This window comes from Melopsittacus undulatus, chromosome Z (assembly GCF_012275295.1).
Source record: "Melopsittacus undulatus isolate bMelUnd1 chromosome Z, bMelUnd1.mat.Z, whole genome shotgun sequence".
Classification (NCBI taxonomy): Eukaryota; Metazoa; Chordata; class Aves; order Psittaciformes; family Psittaculidae; genus Melopsittacus; species Melopsittacus undulatus.
The window spans coordinates 30812168-30836189 of NC_047557.1; the positions used below are offsets into that span (position 1 = coordinate 30812168).

At 35.5% G+C, this 24022-nt stretch overlaps 1 protein-coding gene across 1 annotated transcript in view; it reads right to left on the reverse strand.

Annotated features, from left to right (window-relative positions):
* PTPRD (protein tyrosine phosphatase receptor type D) overlaps positions 1-24022 on the reverse strand; it is a 303359-nt gene that overhangs the window by 64614 nt on the left and 214723 nt on the right. Inside the window, exons 24-27 of the mRNA XM_031054317.1 lie at positions 21983-22095; positions 14629-14748; positions 12506-12603; positions 1394-1517 (exon numbers count right to left, since the gene is read on the reverse strand). Of these exons, the coding sequence (XP_030910177.1) occupies positions 1394-1517; positions 12506-12603; positions 14629-14748; positions 21983-22095 (455 nt within the window). The remainder of the gene's footprint in view (positions 1-1393; positions 1518-12505; positions 12604-14628; positions 14749-21982; positions 22096-24022) is intronic.

A 24022-nucleotide genomic window follows, 5' to 3' on the forward strand; every position in this document is an offset into this window, starting at 1 on the left:
CTCTAGGCCAGTGATACAGAAAGGGATATTTTTATTGAATTACATCATATATAATGCTAATTAAAATATAGTCTCTTCAGTGTTGAGCCAGGTAGTTCTACTCGGTAGCATCAGGTCTATACAGCTATATTATTCTATAAGGCTACGTGAAAAAATGTGACTTTACATAAAATCTTGTCAGAACTGCTCTATAAGCCTCAGAGGTGGCACAAACATAAGCTGATAAGCAAATTTTTCAAGGCAATCATTTCTTATCTGTGTTATCTAAGCCCATGGTATGCAGCTGCAATAAATAAGGAAGGATTCAGCCACTGGGACTGCTTTTTTCTTCACCTAGCAGCTAATATTTAAATGCATTTCCCTATAAATACTGTCTTAGTATCCAGTTTCTTCAGGTTTGGAGTAGCCAAAGATAAGCTGTTCATAACTGAAATTAAAACACCTTGCAGTTTAACTTGTGGGACTGAAATAATTATGACCTTGAACACAGTTCCCTACATCTTATGCCTCATATGCAAGCCCTTTCAGAGTTACTAAAGGCAAATTTTATTTTCATCACCTAAATTTATAATTGATTATATTCTGACAATCATTAATACCTGACTGTCAACAAAATCTGTCTTCATCCCAGGAAGTAGGACAATGGTAAGGCAGAACTGCTAAGAAAACAAACCCTCTGAGTGAAAACCAAATGCTTCCCATTTCTTTAGCACTTGATAAAGAGACACAGTCCCTAGGGCTGATCACCTTGGACAGTTCTCTTAAGTTAAAGCTCTAAAACACTCAAGATTTTGGAAAGCTTTTGGAGGAAAAAAAAAAAGAAATTATAAAGATTATGATATTATTATTATATCCCTCTGCCATTCCTTTGACAGTGAAATATTGAGGTTCCAACAATGCATGTGGACATTTGTTTAAACACTCTTGTTTAACACTCAGATTGTAGATGAAAAAAAAAAAAAGGAAATTTTTACAGAGGATTCTCAGAATTCTCCTTACCATAAAAACTGATTTCCCCCCTTCCCCCCCCCATTAGGATTTGGCAAATTAAACTGAATAAGCAGATTTATTGATTGACCAAAATCTTAATTTATGCATGGTTACTGCTATATTTGCTTTGTAGAATTAGTATAAGTAAACAGAAATAATAATTCACTTTAGATAACACATTGGCATATAGAGAGAGACCTGATGCATTCAGTGCTGTATGTGATCCTGTGTTAATTTTAGTGCATTTTCATAATTTATTACTGAGAATACACACCAAAAAAGGACTGTCATTATAGGAATTTACTGGAAGTAACACTTCTTTCTAGTACTGTGCAAAGATATTGGAGGTAAAATTATACCAGATTTTTGGATTTAATTAGTTTAAATTCAAGAGTCTCCTTACCTTCAATTGCTGAGAGTAGAACACGAGAGTGGTCATACGCAATTACATTCGCATATCTATTCTTTGGTTTGTTTACTTCCAGGTTAGAGTGTTCCCATGTGAACTGCTGACCAGGATCAATGGACTTCAAAAGAGAAAGAGAAGAAAAGCTAGGACTACAAGTATTTATAATCATTACAAATCATATACTCCCACAGTTTATAGAGTCACAGAATCATTAGGGCTGGAAGGGAACTCTGCAGATCATCCAGTCCAACCCCACTGTCAAGGCAGAGCCACCTACAGCATGTTACACAGGAATGCATCCAGGTGGGTTTTGAATCTCTCCAGACAGGGAGACTCCACAAAGCCCACTGGGCAGACTGCTCCAGTGCTCAACCACCCTTAATGTAATGCAGTTCTTCCTTATTTGCAGTTTACTCTGGAAATATTTTGCTTTTGAAAGAAAACTATGACTTCAGGACATGGTAACATATTAGAATGCATTATATAAAGCATTTTGCATTTATGCATCCAAAATTTCCACCAGGAATTTAAACCATAAGCTTTTCAAATCCAAGGCTTTCCCTTCAGAAAGGCAAGGGTATTCTATCCATCTTTTTATCTTTTCACTTAGTCTAGGTTGTAGCATAACAGGATAAACAAAAAATGTCAGAAATCTGCAAAACACTGGGATGAAGAGGAATAAATATTTTTGTCTTTATTACTAAGTACACGAGTTCAAATAATTCAGTGGTCTGCTTATTAGATAAACTCTAAATGTTTCTGAAGAAGTTTTCCAGAAGAAAAATAATATTGTTTTTGTTCTTTCATTTTGATGTCAGGCCAACATATGATAACCAGTGTTGCTCAGGGAATGAAGTGCGTATCACCGAGGGACAACATAAAGAGACTTGATTTTTACATCCTTGAGTCATAAATAAGAAAGAAATTCAGGCATATTTGAAATTTTAATGATCTCTTATTTATACACACAACTATACAGTCCTAGAAGCACTGTTTATTCCCTGCTTCCTTCATGTTCCAGGATGGAGTTACTTAAGCTTGTCCCATGCTCTAGCATCCTTCATCAACAGGAAGATTACAGGCTCTACTGCTTACTTTTACCTCTATGGTTGTGGTATACGTACAGCTATGTGAATATAAAATACGCAACAGATGGTATCTGCTTATGCTGGCTATAGTAGCACCTGTAGGAAAGGTCATCTCAGACCTAGAAGTCACAGTTAATCATGCAGTGTTTTACTTTTCCTTGCTGTAACATTACAGTTCTCAAAATTATTCCATCAACACTTACATACATGTGTGGTTTGCAGCTCTCTGTGCTAGGTTGCTGTAAATAATTAAAAAAAAAATGCTAATGACACAGATGAATCTAGATGGGCCACTTCACCAACACTATGTTCACTTTCCATAAGTAGACCCGGAAAAAAGCACAAGTGGGAAGCTCCATATTGGCACTACAGCATCAAGCCATCATTTTTACATCACTTATGCTGACTCCTCCCAGCCTTGAAACAGCTGCGAGTCCATTTTATGTTAATGGAAATGAAATATGACCTGTAATCTATTAGTGTCGATCTTATCAGACAATGAACATGTGCAAAATTAGTGTTATCTGTTGGGATTTATCCCTCAGCTTAATAGTTACTATTTGGCCAGTCAGAAAACTGCTTTGTTCACATGCACAGAATCATAGAATAGCTATGGTTGGAAAGTACCTTAAAATCATCTAGTTCCAAACCCCTGCCTCACACTAAACCATGTCACCTAAGGCTCTGTTGAACCTGGACTTGAACACTGTCAGGGATGGGCAACCAATTCCAGTGCCTCACCATCCTTACCGTAAAGAAATTCTTTTTTATATCCAAACTTATTCTATCTACTAATATCATAGACTGAATTAACTTCTGTATCAGTTACCAGCTAATTTTCCTGACTTGTTTTCACTGCAGTCCTCTGGAGCTAGGTCTGGATATGCTCCCCTGCATAAACTAGTTCAGATCTACTGAGCAGAGAAGTGTGATGGCTCAGGTTCTGGCTCATTCTTTGCATGCTACAGTAGTTGAGGCAGTGTGCCAGCTCCTCCCTCAGGAGGGAATGAAATGGAACTTTTTAGAGGAGTGAGGAAGAAATGAACTGCTTGGGAGGCCACAAAAATTTTACTTGTGGTTTGGATATGATTCAGTTGAGTTGTACCGCTATGTGTGTTACTAACAGTTCAGAAGGTGCTCTTGAATGGTTAGCAGATCTGTATGAATCTGATTTTATTTTTAATTTCCACACAATTTTTGTACTAAAAAAAATTTAAAAGAACCTAACCCAATATTTGGGTTTACAGACCTAGCAATTTTTGAGACAATGCTTAACATATATTAATATATTAATAGTATTAATACCTTACTATTATTAAGCTAGTAGCTTAACAGACTAGTTATTAAGAGTTTTAAAAAACTGTTGATGACTTTTTTTCAGCCTTGTTGTATTCTGTCTACATACATAGGAAAAACAAGCTATCACCCACTTGGTATTCTGCCACTTGCAAAGCAGACATTGCTTCTGTACTGTATTTAAGTATAAACATAGCAACCTGATCCTTCCAATATTAGGACTTGGTCCTTCTCCAACCAAAACACTGCTTTTCCTGACTCAACAGTGACATTCCTATTTATCAATAAAGCAAGTGATAAAATGTTACTCTGTAAAATTTTCATCCCATTTTCTTAAAATTTGGCTGCATCATGCTAATATTTTCCCATCCCCTGAGATATACGGCAGATAGAATTCTGAAGCAGATGAACACTGCTTCATTTAAACACAAAAATATATAGTTATCTTTACTACTGAGTGCTATTTATTTCATCTAAGGTGAGCAGAAATAACGTGACCGCATTTCCATCAGCACTGGGAAGAGGAGAGTCATATATGGCATATGTAAGACCTGTAAGCATACCTTCCTTATAAGCTGACCAGTGATTCATATGACTTGAAAAGCAATCAAACATTCATGACGACTTTTTCAGTAAGAATCTCCCCATTTTTCCTTTTTGAGTGAACAAAGGTGAATAAAGTAACTTAGGTCTGTGATGACCTAGTCAGATTTTTTTTTTTCTGCGAGACATATATGCAATGCTAGCTAATGAATAGCCTACTGTTCCAGAATGAAGCAACACTGCTCTGCACTGTTCTAGATATATCACTGAAGAATACATTCTGCCTGATCTTTTCAGTGTTAACCTAAAGTGCTCAAATATTTTGGAAATTACTTTACAATATACATGTTACATACACTTTCTTTTCACATTTGACAAGAAAACAAAAAATAAAAGAATAAATTGTCTGGCTAGCATGCTGTTAGTTTTTAGTCTGGACTGTAAGACTTGAGCTTTACCCTATCAAAACCAAACCAAACCAACCAACCAACCAACCAAAAAAACAAAACAACAAAACCCTATTACCTATTTGTAATTACAACTACTTGCAAACATAAAGTTCAATGTGCATTTTTGCATATACAGTTGCATTTATAAAATTATGGTCTAAGTATTCTTTCTCAAAATGGGTAAGATTCTTACCTATTGTGAGAAAGAGCTTCAGCTCTGTATTATACCTATTTTCAATGTGAATTTATAATTATTAAGGTACATCTAAATCTTAGCTTTAACTGTTGTATATTGTTCTTCTTTTCAGTCCTTACTATTGAGGTGATGTAAAGCTGCTTTTCAATGTCAAGAAAAAAAAAATCAAACAGCAGCTGTCTCTGTCAGTTATCTGTAGAAGTAGATGAGAATATGTTCATAACACCAGAATACCGCATTCCCCATTCACTTCTTTGTATGATGTATGGCCAGATGGTGTAATTCAGTGATTAATATTTAAGCCCGCCTGCAGACGTAGTTAACATAAATTATGTCAAAACCAGGCAAATGGACTGAACTTTAATCTTTCCTGTTTTTCTCATCAATCTGAAGCATTCTGTGGCCTTACTATCTTCCCACAAAGCACTGTTTTGTCAAAAGAAAGTTAATCTATATTTCCTCAGACTTAATAGCCACACTGGAACAAAGAGTAGAGTGGTATCGGCAGACACATCTCAGAAGTGTGAAAGACCAATAATTCATGAATAACAAGTCTGTACTAACAGTTTTAATGAGTGCTTTAATGGTTTAATGGATGGCATTTTAATAGGATTTCTAGTATATTCATTCTGAAAGCTTGTCTGCAACAGAGCTGTTATTAATAAAGAACTGGATTTGTTCATAGCGTAACTGCAGTATGGGTGCTTTGTGCAAAAGAAATAAAGATATCTATAATACTGTTATTACCCACCCATGCTTTGACTAATTTTTCAGCTATTGCATCCTACACTGTTGGCTGCTGAAAAAGTTTGATCTGTTACTGGGAAGATACTTCAGCAATATTTATTAGTACAGTGCCCCAACCATAAGTTAGTACTTTGACTATGAATCATGGTAATCAAAATGTATTTTCAGAAGAATTTCAAACAATCCCCCTTTAGTAAACTCTGTACCTTCTCATTGTGAAGCTTTCCTTTATACTACTTTAACAAGAAGCAAATGTTCCCTGCTGTGATCCTGAGTCTTTCAGGAATATAACCTGGCATAGTACCAGGGAAGAGAACAGTATGACAAAATGTGACCTTTCTTAACATATGCTTGCCTGTCCTGGAACAGTGCTCTGATAAGGGTTACTATGCCAGCAAAGTAAAAGCCAGCAGGTTTGAGCCTTTGTGTGTCACAAGCATTGTGAGTTACTTCATAGATTTCACAAGCCCAGAAGGTGAAGGGAGCATGTCCATTAAAGAATTTCCCAGCACTGTAGGTGCTGTGTTTGAGGCTCAAATTAAATCATCAAAAAGTAGTGGGTCTCAGAGAAACCTAACATGAGGTACAGAAAGAAGAATGAAAAAGACAGATTTGGGAGGATGTCAATACAAACAGATTCTGCACAACAGGAGAAAGTAGTCAGCTACCCGTAAGAATGATCAATTTGAACTTCTTTTACCAATGTCAGAGATTGTGAGGAGAATCTCCTATCATAGCTGATGCATCTATAATAGGATGCTATTGTATTATGCAAGAAACCTGCTAAAAGAATGAGACTTACATACTGCATTACCAAAACATGAATGTTAGATGCATGAATATTAATACATGACCACGGCAACTTGCCAGCTGGAGTTTTCTTATTAAGGCACAGTTTTTTACATCAGACTTTAAAGGCTGTCATTTTCATGAGGTGGGGACAAACCCATATTATTTGCATAACTAAAACTTTGGAACTAAAATATAAGTTCATATCCTGGTCCTAAAAAAAGTTAAAAGCTTACAGGTGAGACATTTTCTGTTGACTTATGAAGGAAAGTGACTCAACTGCTCAAAAGTAGCTAGAAAGCTACTAAGGCTTTTGCTAAACGCCTCTCAAGAACAAAGGTATTTCCTCTACAGTATAAAGCTAATATTCCAATGACCATATGAGATCCTGTAAAACCTGGTTCCAATGAAATCAAACAAGCTATATATGCATATAAGTAAAGCATACTTACGGAGGAAAAAAACCCATTACTTGAAAACACTATTACATAAAAAGCTTTAGAAAACTTAATTTTTAAAGAATAAGTCTTACTGGTTTAAAATTTTTCGCCTCCAGGCTTAAATGTAATCTATTTATTCCCTATCAGCAATTAAAATCCTTTGTCCACGGTATCATAACAAGCTATGGCGGAAATAATACTGTGTAGGAAACAGAGGGTTACATTCAACTTCAGGTAGGAAATAAATAATAACACTTAAGTAATGAAAAATCTTGCTTAGTTTAAATATTTTGTGATTAAAGCATCCTATTGTTTTTGTTTTGCTTTGTTTAATATAGTACATGAAATACAGCAGCTCTTAAACAGCAAATTTTATAATTGTTTCATGTAGGACAATGGTGTTGCTTTAAATTTTCAAGGTACTTTTAAAGGTACTTTTAAAGCACTGTCAACATTTTCTTTTTAGCAAACAAGTAAAGGACTGAAATTCTTCACTAATTCCTCCATTGTCCGCTATAACACCAAAAATATTACAAATGAATCTTTCTAAAAAGCACCCATAAAACTCAGTTTTACGTATAATGACATACATAGTCTGTCCTTGAATAATTTTTCTTGCTATAAGAAGTGGACAACTTTTCTCACGCATATCATGGTTTGCAGTTGGGCAAAATAAAACTAACATTTTTTACAGTGTTTGACTATTTAAACTGTCTTTGTGGGATACCTTGGCAAAATAGCATTAGGTATTAGGCCTAAACCTAGCATTCGATTATGTCAACCCAGCTTACTTTTATCTGAATATTCTTTTAATTATATAAGCATAAATTAATGCTGTTATCCCTAGGAAGCATTCACAGCACAAAAGGAAAAATATAATACACTACTATAAATCTTGACTAGTGCCATTTCAGATTCCTGCATTATTTCTTAAAATTCTCGATCGTAACTCTCCTGCTGGCTCTGATACTAACCTGGGTGGAACTAAGCACCAAACAACCTAGGTGAATGCAACAGCATATGTGTTATTAATAAGAAGACAAACAGCTTTTCATCCTTCACTGATTACATTAATTGTTTCTCAATAAATGGAGCACATCCTATGAACATAAAGCTACGGAGTACCCATAAATGATGCCTGTACTATTAGAAAAAGGAAGCTATTGTAAAGAAAAAGAATAGAAAACAAATTTTTGCTAAGAAGAAGTTGATTTTTGCATATGAGTCACTATTATCTGTAATGATATGCCATTTAAGTGGAGCTGTTTCTTTGTTGCAGATTCATTCAGTAGGTTATATGGACTTTATGGACTTTTAAAGTGGTTTATATCAATAGTAAGTTTTATACGCACTTCTAACTGTGTAAAATTTATTGTATTTTAGTGTCCAGTGTTTATCTTATCACAGCTTGAGATACAAAAACCACATAAATGTACTGTATTCATTAAATTGCATTCTCATCACAAATTCTACCCACTGATATTGAAAAGCTACGATAATACTTGTACAGCAGTATGGCACAGAGTCAAAATGAATCCTCATCTTTTCCAATATTCAGTGTTCAAGCAAAAGACTGGCTGTAACTTACAAAAAGAAGCCTAATGAGGAAAAGCACTGAAATTACATATAACTTCTCATAATAATAGTTAACTAGTGCACATACACACACACATACAGAGTAAATCATACAGTAAGACGCCGATAATGTAATTTTTGCATTGCAGTGACAGGTTCTCACATAAAAATAGTATGTATCCGAATTTGCTTCCTTAAGGATATAAAGCTATTACAACAGATCTCAGATAATAAATGTGAACATATTTTAAACAAGACCCAGGAATCTGCTTTGGAGGAACAGGTTTTCTGTTCTACGTCACAGGATGCATTATTAAATGCATCCCATGTATTGCATGAGGTTGGCAGAACATGACTGTTCTGTTTCAGTCTATTTCCATGACCACTTTTTATTGTTAATTCTGAAGCCTAAGTTAAGAAGGAAATATAATATACAGGTCAATTTTTTTATGATACAGTTTTCTGCTCAGCAGCCGTCAAGTCCATATGGAGCCTTACATTACACAAAAATCCCACTGAAAAGGATAAAGTCAGAAAAAGCTTCATAATAATCTGTTGCAATCAAGAACTTTGTCTTTTAATTAGGCAATACAAAACAACTATGTGACAGAAAGGATATGTCAACATGTTAAAAAGGTAAACCAACATTTTGCAGAGGCTTGAGGTTTGCAAGATTGCAAGCTAATAATAATTAATAAAGGATTATGAAAAAATTCTTGTGAAATATCTAGAAACTAACTTTATTGAGAAGAGGACATGGCATTCTGCAGTAGTCATAAACTTTAAGGCTTGGCCCCTGTTCTGCCATGAAGTTTGGTATTCAAGCTAAAGTTGTGAGAAAGATGTCTCCACTGCTCCCACGATCATCCCCTGAAAAAACTGCAGCAGGATAAGCCCTTAAGAAAACAATATAAAATACTTTCTGAAGACTTACAGATGTAGGAGGAACACCAATCGACAACACTGAAGCTTAGAAATAAAACATTACACAGCTGGAAGACAGTCTACACTGGAGAATACACCCCTTTTACTGCATCACAGCAATGAATGAGTTGTATAGTTTAATTTTGGGTCTTTTTTTTCTTTTTTTCCCGAGAATACAGTTTATGCATATTGTTACTTACTTTTTTGCAATACCTACTCTTCCAATTTGCCTTATTATGCTAGGCATTCCTTTCAGAACCAGAATGCAAATGGATGCAGTTTGGATTTACTATTTCTTGAATGGAAATTTCAGATTTTCTCAACTAATTTCACAAAGCCCAAAAAAAGAAACATAGTAATAGCAATAATAATAAAAGAACGCCCCAATACACAAACACAGAAAAACCTGTTAGGAAACCTTTGTACTAAAAGAATGGAGAACAGTGGGCTGAGTTTGGGATTATCTGAAGGAAGGAAATCTGTCTTTTCTCATGGTTCAGGTCTACAAAGATGTTTTCCTTCATCTTCCCTAAGAAGATGCAAGAAAGTTAGGGGAACTGAAACCATTAGAAAATTATGCCAGAAGGTATAAATCAGGAGAGGGGACTGCACGTAGATTTGCTTTTTCTTCTTTTAGAAGTATTGAAGAGATGGGGAGATTTCTGTCTGTCTGAAGAGAAAGCAAGACAGGCAAGGAAGTGATATTCTTCTAAAAAGAGAAAAGCAAACTTGTATGAAATTTTGATCAGAAATTCTGATCAAAAGGCAGTGGATGGAACAGGATCGAGGACAGAACAGGCACAAGTATTCAAATATTTCTGAAGAGCTTGAAAAGGTTCCATGTAATATGAAAAGATGCGTTCGAGTTGTGAAACAAGTAATTCATTTCAAGTGGTACGTAATGTAGGGTGTGCTGAAAAATAAATTTCTATTGAAATGCAGCTAACCTCCTGAAAGAAATGCTACAGGTTGGATGAGAAGTCAGGTTTCATCAAGAAACTGTGCAAATATATATACATATTTTATGGTATCACAAAGTTGTCCTAACAGTTGCTGTATACTATCCATTTATGTTTGAAGAATTTCATTCATACAATGTAAGAAATTCTATACAGAGTAAAATAGAATATTTTAATGTGAGGAGGAAAGGACATTACATATCAAAAAAAAAAATCAGTGGTAACTGGGAAGACGGTTTGTTTCTCCAAATGGGAACTAACTGGAGGACTTTACTATTGACAAAGATCTGTGGTTTCCTGCTGCATGCTACATCTTTAACTCTTGAAGATGAAAAATATCTCTTTTTCCCTTCTTTGTCCCCAGTTCAAATGCCATCTGGAGTGATAGTAGTTCAACTGTAACCATCTGTACTCATTTGTGTCTCAGAATCAAACAGTTGCTTTTAAGGAACATTAGAGAGGACTGCTCCTGAAAGAGAAGGTCCCAATCCCTGACCAGAAATGACCCCACCAACTCACTTGTGCTGGCACTAGTGCTCATGCAGAAATGTGGTGAGCTAGTTCAGGGAACTGATCCAACTGAAAACAGCAAAGAAAAATAAAACAATTAGTTTTTAGCTGAATTTATTTCCTGAGATAATCCTTGAACAGCTGCACATGTGCTAGTGCCAGGACTGGCACAAGAGAGACAAGAGGAATGCACAGCCAAGACAGGGAGATGACTTACAGTGATCATCAATCTGCAGCCTTAGTCCACTGCCTAGACTAGACCATGAAATCAAATAGCAATGCTTTTCACTAATTCTGTTTCAAAATGGATGAACCTTGCACTACATGGAAATGAAGTCTCATCTCCAAAGCTGGAATTTCAAAGATAAATGTTGAATACCACTGGGAAAAGCAATGTGAATGAAGCTTCATGTTGACCTACAGTTGCCCACATTGTTATATAAAACAAAAATAACAAAAACCGAGAAAGCTGTTATTTTTAGGCAGACTGGTAAACAAGTCCGGAGGGACATATACCTACAATTTAACAACTTAATGTATCTTCAAAATGTGTGCTATAAATGATTAAGATTATGTTCTCAAGTTGATTTTAATGATTTAAATAAGGCAGCATATACTACTAAAACTTTAAGATAATTGCAGTGTAAGAAGAACCATACCATCTCCACATTCTCTAAAAAAATGTGCTTTTACTCTACCATTATAACAAAGTCTTTGGAAGTTTTAAGCAACAATTAGTGGCACAGCAGACTATAAAGAAAATACTGTCAGTGATCCCTCTGGGAGCTATTAATACTTGGGTCAATGACATGACCACCCATAGATACCTTAAATAAGCATTTTTTTTTTCTGATGGTTTAGTGTATACTTTACCTACAAATTTTTGACATAGACAATATGGGTATTGAAAAAACAACTATAATTTACTGTGTTTAATGGATAGCTATCTAAGTCTCTTTAGCCACAAATCACTGACATAAGAGGCTGTACTTCATATGGCTCCACAGTAGCAATACCCAATAGTCCATGGATTACTGCAGACAAGGCGGATGATTACTCTCTTCCAGTTAAATTCTTCCATTCTCCTATAGACTTCACAGATGTGGTATTATTGATAGAAGGAAAACAGAATGTGTCAAAACTGGTATAGTAGGGCAACCAGTCAACTGCAAATGGTTTTAATGCACACAAAATTAACACAGTGGGCTGTAACTACTTTGGAGCTCATACTGTATGTGTCCTGTCAAGATTACACAGGAGATTTTAAATATAATGTAAGATCTTTTAACTGCGAAGTAGATGGATGTTTGTGTATATTATGGAGAGCAAGTGGTGTATCATTCACACACCACTTCAGGCATGTGCCCATGAAATCTGCCTGGCACATGTAGTTGTAAAAAGAGACCATACTGTTACAAGCAAAGAAACCACCCCATCAGTGTAGTAATTTTACACATTTTTTTTTTTTATCGTTTTAATATCATACAAAACTGGCACCACCATGGTAGGTGTGTATCAGAGAGATGTCCAGAGAAACAGAAAACATGGCATTTTAAATAATTTGAATAATGAGAAAGTGAGGGAAATTACCTCATACTCCTGTGAGAACTTCAAATTGTCATTTGCTTTCAACCTTTCAATGTGATCTGCAAGTTCCAAGATAGGTATTGGGGGATGACTGGCCATACCTGTTGAACAAGAAAGAAGAACAGAATTTAAAGGAAACTAGTGTGATGCCATCACTCTAAAATTTAGAAAATGTAGTAGTTAGAATGGCTAGAAATGCGTAAGTAGTAAAGATGTCGTATGTGAGAGAAGCAGGCAAACAGTTTGGTTACTCAAAGCAGGACATGCTCTGGATAGATGAGCTCTGAAGCCAAATCAAAAGAAGTCACCAAGCATATTCCCAAAGCTAACATTCCTAGTGTAGAGGAAAGAGTTACTGTAATGTGAGTCAATGAGGCTAGCTAGGCATGGAAAAATGAGACAGTTAGACCTGATGTCGACCTCTGCTTTGAGTAATGACTCTTAATGTCATTTCAAACTCCTTCTCCTGCACTGCATGAAATGGAAACTCCATTGAATTAAATGAGAAAAGGTGAGCTGAGAAACAGACACTGAAAGAGCCCTAAAGGGGAAAGAACAGTGTTTTGACAGAAAACAAAGTGACTTATGCATAATCAAGAAAAACGAACTTGAAGAATGAAGGTTACCAAGGTAACCGAAGACACCTGAACCTGCAAAGGAAATGGTAAAAAACAAAGAAACCTCAAACCAACATAAAATTAATTTAATAAAATAAATCATAAAGAATGAAATGGATAAGGACTAATAGTAATGCATCAAGGTCTAGAAGACTATGTATTCTAAATTAGAAATACTGAAATATTTTATGAAAGTTCGAAGTGACTAACATGCAAGTATGAATGACTAGAATAACATGCATCGTTGTTTTTAGACAAGTCACTGAAGACAACATTGGACATCAGACAATTAGAACTTCAAAAATGTTTTCACTAGTAGCAGATTGTAGAGGCAGGGGTTGTATAGTTTGGCTGGACACACACACTGACTGCACTAGTACCTTTAAATATGCTTTATCTGAAACCCCTTTTATCAACCCCCAAAAGTACCTACAATCTACTTCAGGTGTAAACATCTTTGTCCACTGATGAAGATATTGAGTGAAAAAGAAGAACTGGGAATTGGAGATATAGACAGGTGGGGAAGCAAGCACAGGACAGCAAGGCAAAAGAAAGACACAAGATGTGGGGTCAACTAGAACAATCTGCCAGCTGAAGATTTGCCAGGCAAAAATTTGGGACGTTTGTTTCACACTATTAGTCTTCACAACCCTTCTCCAAAATGCTTACTTTCTTCTCTTCATGCTTTACACTATCACACCTAAAATGAAACTGAGTTTTCAATTACTCGTGGGAAGAAATCAGAGCTGGCTAGAAAATATCAAGCTAGTGAACCCCAGGATCTCTTGAAATTACAAAGAGAAAACAGTGATGACTCAAGGGGGCTCAAGCTGGAAGCCATGTTGCACAATGCAGTTTACTTTGTCACCATGAATTTCAAGAGCATGCCTAAGACAGTGAACTTTCATTTCCTGCAAATGTAGCTGAAAATTTCTAAAATGACTATGTGGTTACAACACAGTCATGCTACAGTATGTTTTCATTTATTTGTTTATTTATTTTAATTCTCATTTTCTTTTTGATTTTTTGACATTTCAGGCATCGTACAAAATAATGTCTAGTAGCACTCTCCTTAATTCATCTAACCGTACACTTATATATTTATATATTACCTTCATAGCACATCTGTGATGGTAAGACATTATTTAAAGTAGATACTAAAGCACACTGTCAGTCAACTAAGAAAGCAAAATAGTCAGATATAATGGAAAAATTTATTATAAATTTAAATTAAGAAATTAGTCCATGAGTACTAATTTATCTGAATCTGTTCTGGTTGTCTTCCATTTTCTTAGAAATTTCACTTAATAGAACTTGGCCATTCTCAAAATGAGTCTGGGTGACAGTCATCTAATAATTACACTGATCCAGATCAAGCACCCCTATGGAAAATATGTGAGTGAGAAGGCACAAGAGAACTCTAGACTGATCCAGAAATGGAGGTGGACTGATGTACATCTAAAACAGTGCTTGAACAAAGAAAATAATAAGAGACAAAGATGTTTAGACCTTTTCGAGCGAACCGTGGGAGAGAGTTATTATCATATAAGGACTGAGTGGTAGTTTGGCTAGAGAGGGAGGACACAGAGCCAATCAGGGAGGCGTAGGGGACTGAATTACTGCTCAAAGCTGTAAAAAGTAAAAGCCAATTGGAAATGGGAAACAAATTAGTAACAGCAGTAGACCATCATAACCAATCAATCTTGCACATACAGACACTTCAGACACTCACAAAATAGCATCTGGACTCAACTAAGAAGATGTATGTCTAAAGGTGCAGTTACCCTACTGTAGACATAAAGGACATAAAACCAAAAAGAATGAGACTTGTTCATCACATGACGAACCTGTCTAAATTACCAGCATCATGAACACAAATCTCAATAATTAGCTTACTTTTAAGGAATAGTTTTTAAAGATGCTGAACATCCATTCCTTTTTAAACAATTTTTTTTTATATACTCCTCTACATGCTACTTGACATTCCTAAGGGGAGATTTGACATTAACCACTTTGTGCAAAATGAAACTTGACATAAAACTTTCTTTTCTGAGGAAAAAAAAAGGAACTGCTTACAGCTTCAGAAACTGTCAATTTTTGACTGCCATTTTCACAACTCAATTTGGGCACTTACACTTGGACATTTATTAACTTTCTTCAAAAAATATTTTGCAGTTAACTTGTGAAGTAATTGCATGTGGTATATTTTCATCTTTCAAATATATAAAATGTACTCTACTGAGACAATAAAAGTAGCTATTTCTTAAAAGAAGTGCTAAGGGACTTTATGTTATCAGACTATGAATCATAACAAGCATCATAACAGATTATGCTATGAATGAACATTTCAAGATCTCATTGTCTCATGTAAAAGCATGAGGCTCCTACCGAGCTTAACGTGAGTTGCATGTGAACATCAGGTGTAAAAGTTTATTAAAAAAAAATCCCCAAAGTACAGCTAAGCACACTTATTTTTGTGGCTACAAATAAGAAAACACACTTATTTGCTAACACACCTCCACATCAATCAACACATGTTATGAAAACACAAAAAAATTAAAGACAAAATACAGTTAAATTACAACAGATTCTATGACATGCTAGAAAGTCCGAAGAAACACCATGCTGAAAACATGCTTTCAAACTTTGAAATTAGAAAATAAAGAGATAAAGCCTCTTAAAAACTCAAACAGGAAAAAAAAAAATCCAACAAAACCATATTCCCTATCCCATTTTCCTTCCCATTTCCCCCACCTCCTACCCAAACCAGCACATGCAAAACATAGCTGAAATTTTATTCATAAGAGGCTTTTATTTCAGATTTAGTAGAAGATTGACAAATGTGATTGATCTTATGTAGCCTAGTAGTGACCCCTCCACATGAATAAAATGAGAAAGTATGGTTTAAATGCAGATTAGAATTATGTTCTGGTCAATCTGTGGTAAATACATGACTAAGGAACACAGAATACCATATGTGCTACAATTCTAAGCAAAAACTGACAGAGCAAGATCAGAATTCATCTGCATACTAATGGATATTAAAACTGCTATGTATTCTCCTTTACCACATTGAAACAAGTGGGTGTTTGGCCTTGTCATTAGTCTGTTACATTAGGATTTTGTTTGCTGTCAGGGTTTTATAATAAGAGCTTTAAATCATTTAAGAAACACGCATTTCTATACAAATTTGGACCTGCAGGTTGACATGCCCACAATAAACAAGAAGGAAGTTAGAAGTAACTGCTAGCACACAGAATACAATCTAGATGAAAATGTGATACATTATTTTCGTAGACATTTTCTTATTAAATAAATTGTATTTCAGGTCCACATTTAATTAATACTCTTTGATTTTAAAAACCCCGATTTATTAAACTTCGTTTTTATTTAGCAACACAAAATGCCTTCCCACACACCAATCTGTATTAAGATTTTTTTTCCTTACAGGAAAAAGAAGGCATCAGTGACAGTGTTTAAAAAAAACTCAGAGGCAGAAACACTTACATGTTAAAATTTGGACATGGAGACTGGAAAAAATTAGCTATGACCCTGATACAAGAGAAATTTGGCATCCATGAAAATTTAGCAAGGATGACTTTAGCGTATTTCACAAAAAATTACTGTTACTTTAGAATTTCTTTTTCATACAGCTACAGTAAATCCAGAGAGTGATCTTACATCCTGTGTACAAAGTTAAATTTACAAGATTAGCTCTAGAGGAATGTCGTTCTGCAACAGCTCTTCTAAAACAGCTAAGAATGTGTAATCTTGCAAAATTAAGTCACTTTTATACTAGAAGAATTGATGTTCTTCAAAAGCTGATGAATTATTCTGGAATGAAAGTGAATTTTGTTCTGTAACAAAGACTTAGATTTACAAAGCAGCCCAAAAGGCTCTGCAGCAGCACAAAAGAAGCCCCAGCTCTGTGCGAGGTGTGAAAGCCATCTATACTGAGAAAAGGAGAAATCTGTTTTTCAGACCGTGGTCTAAAATTGTTCAGTATAATAACATGTTGCAAAACCATTGGCTAAAATGCAGGAAAAAAAAACCCAAATTACTCCTGTGAGGAGCAGAACTTTCAATTCCATCTCCCAGCTAAGCAGTTTTTGATTGCCTCTCAGTTTGAAAGCAACCAAATAGGATATCAGCAAATGCTATTTGCACTCTGGAACCTGCACTTTTTCTGGGTGCCTAAACCCTTCATGTGAGTGAAGTTCACATGAAGAACTGTATGTAGGATTGCTCCCTGTAAAAAGGCTATTCCAGCCTGGTTTTGTCATGGAGACAAACCACAGCAGTTCCTTCAGCATTGTCACAATTCTCATAAAGAGAATTGTGCGGATAAACTAAGGTAAGAAATGTCCTCCTACCTTGCAAAGTAGGTGACTGAATCTAGACATGACTTTTTCCACTTTTATTACTTGCACTGGTTTCGTCTGGACCTGTTTTACCCTTTTTCTGCTTCATTTTGGAAATGAGCTATGGGAACTTCCTTAGAAATTCAGGGAGTGTTCTCTAGGCACTTACTTGTCTAATATAAAACAGTCTTTAACTCAGAGCTGTAATAATTTGATTTATTTTTCTTGTATTTCAAAGCATCTTATTTACTTTGTAAGAGATAATGAGTAATTGTTTAATTGGCACCTGACTGCACAAATTGCTAATGAGTATGATGTATTCTATACTTAAATGAGGACAAAAACCCAGTCACATTTGAGGCATGACTCAATTTAGTTCTTTGAATGATTGGCAGATTGAAGTCTTTGCCTGAGCCTTGGATTTCTCTTAAACCCCTCAAACCACTTAACATCATTTATTTTCCTCTATGCAAAAGTGGGTCTCTTCATTTCAGGAAACCTTTTATGAGGGTTTAATTATTACCTCTTCCCTACCTGGCATGGAGACTGCTAGCATTTTTGCACCAGGTTGATGATTTTAATCCTGTTTTCAAAAGAAACTTGTAGAATGGGAAAAATGTGACTAACTTTTCCTCAATTACCCACTCTAGTTCTAGAAGAATAACAGACTTATAAATTAAATACTGTATGCTACTGAGAGATTGGGCATTTTCATGTTTACTCAAAAGAAGAACTGACACAGCTCTGACCCACACACAGTCATATGGGCTTCTCTAACAAATATACATTTTTTAATGACACATATAAACACTGGATCCTATTGTCAGACGTTGAACAATGGGCTAGTACAAATGTAAAGACAAAATGAAAATTTTTTCTATGGAGCTGCTCCATTCAGTGAGAAAAAAAGCCAGAAATGAATTTTATCTTTTCTGGACAAAGTAATATAGGAAACTTTTTAGGTAAATAATAAATTAGTGAAGAATGAAGTTATGTGTTCACAGGACAAGAAAAGTGACATGAAAATAAGACATTTTCTGGCTGCTAGCTTAGACTGTGGACTTTCACCTCATCTTCTTGCTGAATTGACAATTTTATGACAAATACAACATAATTGTGCCTAAATTATTGCCTAGGTATCACCAGATATAAAAACTTATTTTCCTACAATTTCTGTCAAAAACTTATGCCTAACCACGTGTATCAGAAATATTCTGTGCTTGTGGTTAGAAATTCAAATTTACCAGAGGAAGAGTTTCACTTTCAAATAATTTTGTTATGATATACCTGATCAGATCTTTCCTTACACGAAATATATGATTGTTAACATTTTTTTGAAAGAGTCTGTTTAGAAATCTTTTGAAGTATTAAAGCTTGTGACAACCCAGAATTTTATAGGAGTGTCTCATTCACCTCTCCCAGTGAAAACTGACAGTCTGGATATGCCAATGTCTTAGAATTTTTTTCTCTAACATTTCTTCACATTAAGGATTCATTATATTTTTTTTTTTTCATTGGAAGCAACTGGTGTGCTTAGAAGCCTCCAAGAAAACTCTCTACCTGGAAGAAAATAAAAACCACACACCTGAGTGAGAAGGAATAACAAAACCAACAAAAATGGAACCCTGCATGTATAACTTTTCTGTAATTTTTTTACATTCATCTTGAAAAGGTTTGTCTCCCATGTTATTTGATGGTGTGTTACTCTGTGGAGCTGGATAAACATTCTAATAAGATCTAAATGTTTAAATTAAAATCATTTGGATTTTAATGAAATGGTAGCCCTAACTGAAGCTAATGTGAGTTAAGTGAGGTTCTGCTTTTACTAGCACAAAAACTGTGCCTTGACATCTCTGGGGCTAAGATTACATGTTAATTAGCTGTTGGTACACAGCAAGAAGAATCTCATGGGTTAGAAATTTCCCCCCTGATATTTAGTTGCATGCTGAGAATCAGCAGTAACAGGAGTGACCTGTACCTAGGGGTCTTGGGTGGTATAACAGTAGGAAAAAAGATCGTAATTCAATTTCTGTTCTATATTTTTAACAATAATTTTAATCCTCCATTCTGTAAAAAGATTTACAGCAGAGAAAAAGAATTCATAGTGGAAACAGATTGCAGAAGTTCTGCTCAACTAACTACACAGAAAAGTGGAAGCTTCCCAGATAAAATATAGCACTGTAAGGAAACATATATATCCTCTCATCTCCAGTCACTCTCAGATCAATAAAATGGAGTTAAGGTATCCACAAGTGCCACAAATTCTGCATTTTTTTAATAACTTTACACTCTAAAAGCAAATTTAGGATTAATTACAAGAAATTAATTTTATATGTGAAGCTGTTAAGACTTGGCAGCATTTTTCCCCCGATATATTACTTTACTTGATGAGAAATACTAAATAGATAGGCAAGACTCGCCATCTAAATACATGGGCAGCAGAAGTTTATGCTTATATACCTAGTTATTAAGCCATCCATTCAGTATATAACTGTACACAGATAATTATTTCTTTTAGGCGTAAGCTAAACTGTAGAAACTATATTCTTCTTTCCATGTTTCAAAGACCTGCATGCATACTTCTATCTCTGTAACAGACTTTAAGCCTTTGTATGTGTCCTGGGTTCAGCAGTAGCAGTCATTTTTTCTCCTTCTTGGTAGCTGGTGCAGTGCTGTGCTTTGACTTTTGGGCTGGGAATAGTTGCTGATAGCAAGTATATTTTGAGTTACTGCTCAAATGTTTGGTTTGTCCAAGGCCTTTTCTGAGCCTTATGCTCTGCCAGGGAGGAGGGGAAGCCGGGAGGAAGGAGAGACAGGACCCAGGCTAGCCAAAGAAGTGTTCCATACCATAGCATGTCATGCCCAGGATGTAACTGGGAGTTACCCAGAAGGGCTAGGGAGCTCTTGGGGGGGATGGAGGAGGTATCGGTCGGTGCTCGGTCGGGCAGGGTGGGGTGAGTTATGGGTCGGTGGCTGGTGAGGTGTTGTATTCTCTTCACTTGTTATTTCCTTTATCATTATTGTTTGTAGTAGTGGCAGCAGTAGTGATTTATGTTGTACCTTAGTTATTAAACTGTTCTTATCTCAACCCATGGGGGGCTACATTTTTTGGATTCTCCTTCCTAACTCTCCAGGAGTCAGGGGAGCAAGGGGGGGAGTGAGTGCAGAAGCTGTGTGGATTGGTTTAAACCACGACAGTATGAAAATGCTGGATAAAACAAACCTTTGCTTAGTAAAAGTGAGTCTACATTAATATTGCAGAAGCAGAACTGTGAACCAAAACTTCCAATCTGCACTTAGGTTCATATTGTGGAGAGGTCCCAGAGTATGTGAACAACATTCCCATATTCAGATAAGTCTAAACTAGAAGATGTGCTCCTTAAACACATCTAAATTGTTCCAGCTGCTAAAGATCATTCAGTGTACTGGAACAGACTAATAAAGCAAGGTAAAACTCAGGCCTCCAGGATCTTCCTTTTCCGTGTCTGCCATATGCACACAGTGTGGGATATCAGGTCTTTAGTTCCATATTCATTGCTCTGCAGATTCACTCCTACTGGGGCTATCTTAATATAGACACTATTTAGAAAACCAGAAATAAGATTTGCAAGTTCAGTTAACCCTTTTGTAATATTTAGTATGTCAGATTCTGCAGCTCATGTCTTAGCATCTCAAGTACTTTGCTTGCTGCTTTTATGAGCTTGAATTTATTATTTTTTATACTTAAATAAATTTGACAAACACAAAGCTCAAGGAAGTTTGGTAAGTAATATGCATCAGGCTGGGACTGTGTGCAATCACACTGCAACAGAAAATAAATCTACTGGAATACATCATGATCAAAATAAAGCAAATCAATACTATTTTAAGTACTTCTCTCCTGGTGTTTTTTGACTATCAAACTAAATGGCTTTAAAACAAACAGTGTTTAATAAATAAGTAAATAAAATATTTAGGAGTGTGTTGCTTTTACCTTCAGAACTACTGATGTTTTAGTAGCCTCCTTTATCCTAATATACAGTCTGATTTTAAAAGACAAGACTATTTCTCTTGTTAGTATTTCTTTTCTGTATTGTACATTTGCAATGTAGTGTAACTTTCTATGATATTAATGGATTACCTGATAATGCAGTATGTAAGAAGGAAGCTTATTTACAAAGAAGTAGCTGTAAAAATACCATTAATAAATAGAAGATACACATTTCCCAGTAGTCTTTTATAGCATTGTCAGGTTTAACTTGGAATTTCAGTTCATAAAACACATCCATCAGAACATGTGACCTTTGGGTCTTCTTTTGTAGAACTTTAATTTTGTTCCATGAAGGATTTTTCATTAAAGAGATTACAGAATTATTTCCAAAACTGTTGAAGAAATACATAGTGCAACAACTCATAAGCAATCAACATATATTTTTCTAAACAACCAACATTTCTGTTCCATAACAGCACCACTGATCAGTTTGTGATTACAGAGCTCTCAGTAAGGTATTGTTGTCTCTTACCTGGAGTTTGAAAATTAAGGCGTCGCAGCTCTACTGGATCTGTGGGATGGTGAGAGGGGACCTCCTTGCTGTTGGGTATGCTGCTTTTTCTAGAATCAGATTCAGCCCTCTTCCTGTATGGAGAAGGTGAATAAATGTGAACATAAGATCAAGGTGTTAGCTTAACAAATAAAGATGCCCAAGTGTTTCTAAAGACAGGCTGCCAGTTTCAGAAGGAGTATTTAACCCAAAGCAAAGGTAAAATAATTATGCATGTTGGGTAGGACAACTACAATTTTCAATGGCAAAATTAATCTAAGTATAGTAAGTAATGTCAGGGGGAAAATAGCTCCATTCTGCCCTAGACTGATCCTCTAGATCAATATTCTGGGCACCCAGGTAGGAAACTATTACAAGTGATAATATGAAATATACAAAAAAAAAATTCACATTATCTCTATTTTAAAAGCTAGCTATACCTTTATTAAAAACTATGAAAAATTAAACACACAATTAAAAATAAACAGAAGTTATAATAATTTAATTCTTAATTTATACAGGTAGCTTTGCATTGCTTATGAAAAAATCACTTCTATTCTTTGGGTACTTTCAATATGACAGAAAACAGTATAGAAGACACCTATCCCAGAAGACACCTATTCCCTTCATTTTCTAGGAAGCAAAAATTTGCTGTGTTGCCTCCCATCTCTCTAAGAGCTCCATTGCACAATCTTCATGCAGCTGATCACACCTACATATTGAAGGCTAGGATTCTGTATGAATGTTTCTGATCAAATTAAGACTGTCACTGAAATTACGGTACTCCTGTCAATCTGTCCAAAATAAGTAAAGGGAGAGAAACGAAAGAAAGGAAGAAGGAAGGGAAAGAAGAAGGGAGGAAGGGAGGGTGAAAGGGAGGGAGGAAGGGAGGGTGAGAGATAGAGAGGAAGGGAGCATGAGAGATAGGGAGGAAGGGGGGAAGGGGGGAAAAGGGGAGTGAGGGAGGAAAAAGAGAAGCAGAATACTGACTGAAGAGTCTGTGGACTCTTGACTGTTCTGATAAAATGGACTCCCATTATTTGAGATTATCATTTCCTAATGCAAAACATTGGAATATGTAAATTTAATGCTTTAATTCAATATGAATCCTTCTTCATTAGTCCTCTGAGTTCCTAAATGAAAATGCAAACCGGGTGATATTCTTTATCTAACATAAAAGGAAGATGCAAACAGCAATGAAGAACTACTTTGTGAAAACAGAACTAGGATGACTTTAAGGTTTATGATCACAAAATCTTTTCCAGGTGTCCAATATTTGTTCAAACATACCAAGTGTTGTTGGGGGTGGGGTGGTGGTGTGTGCATGTCTGAGTGGTTTTATTTTTTTTTGGGGGGGTGGGGTGGTGAGTTTTTTTTGTGGGTTTTTTTGTTGTTTGGTTGTCTTGTTTCATTTTTTTTTTCTGTTCCCTTTCTCTAATTGATTTAAAATGTCAAAAACCTAAATTTGTTATTAGGCCACCAGGCTCCTCTCTTTAAAAAATGCTCAATTGATTTCTTGCTGGTCATAAATTATGAACACCTGGTGGCATTCATGAAAGGGGCATACAGAAAGATTTCAGAGACTATGCAAAGAAGCCAAATAGCAACATTTTTTCAGGAATTATTTAAAAGGTACAATTCCTATGATTTTATGGATGGGAGGAGAGGGGAAAAGAGAAGTGTTTAGCTGTGAACATATTACATCTGTTTTCTGGTAAATACCTTAACACATGTATTAACTTCTCTTTAGTGATGAAGATTTAAATCTGATTCTTCTGGTTTTATCTAAAAATACATTATGGAGAAACTCAGTAGAAATAGTTTTTTCAATTTTGATTCTGACTATCTCAAACTCCTACCACAGTAGCACAATACCATAGTATTCTTTCTTCTTAAGTAAAGGTGTGTGATGCAGCTTTCAAGTATTTTTGTGTCTATTTCCTTCTCCTCAAGTCTAGGTATTAGTGGAATTGTCCAGAGATAAGCTTCATTTGCCTCTTTTCCACTTTCAAGTCACTACTA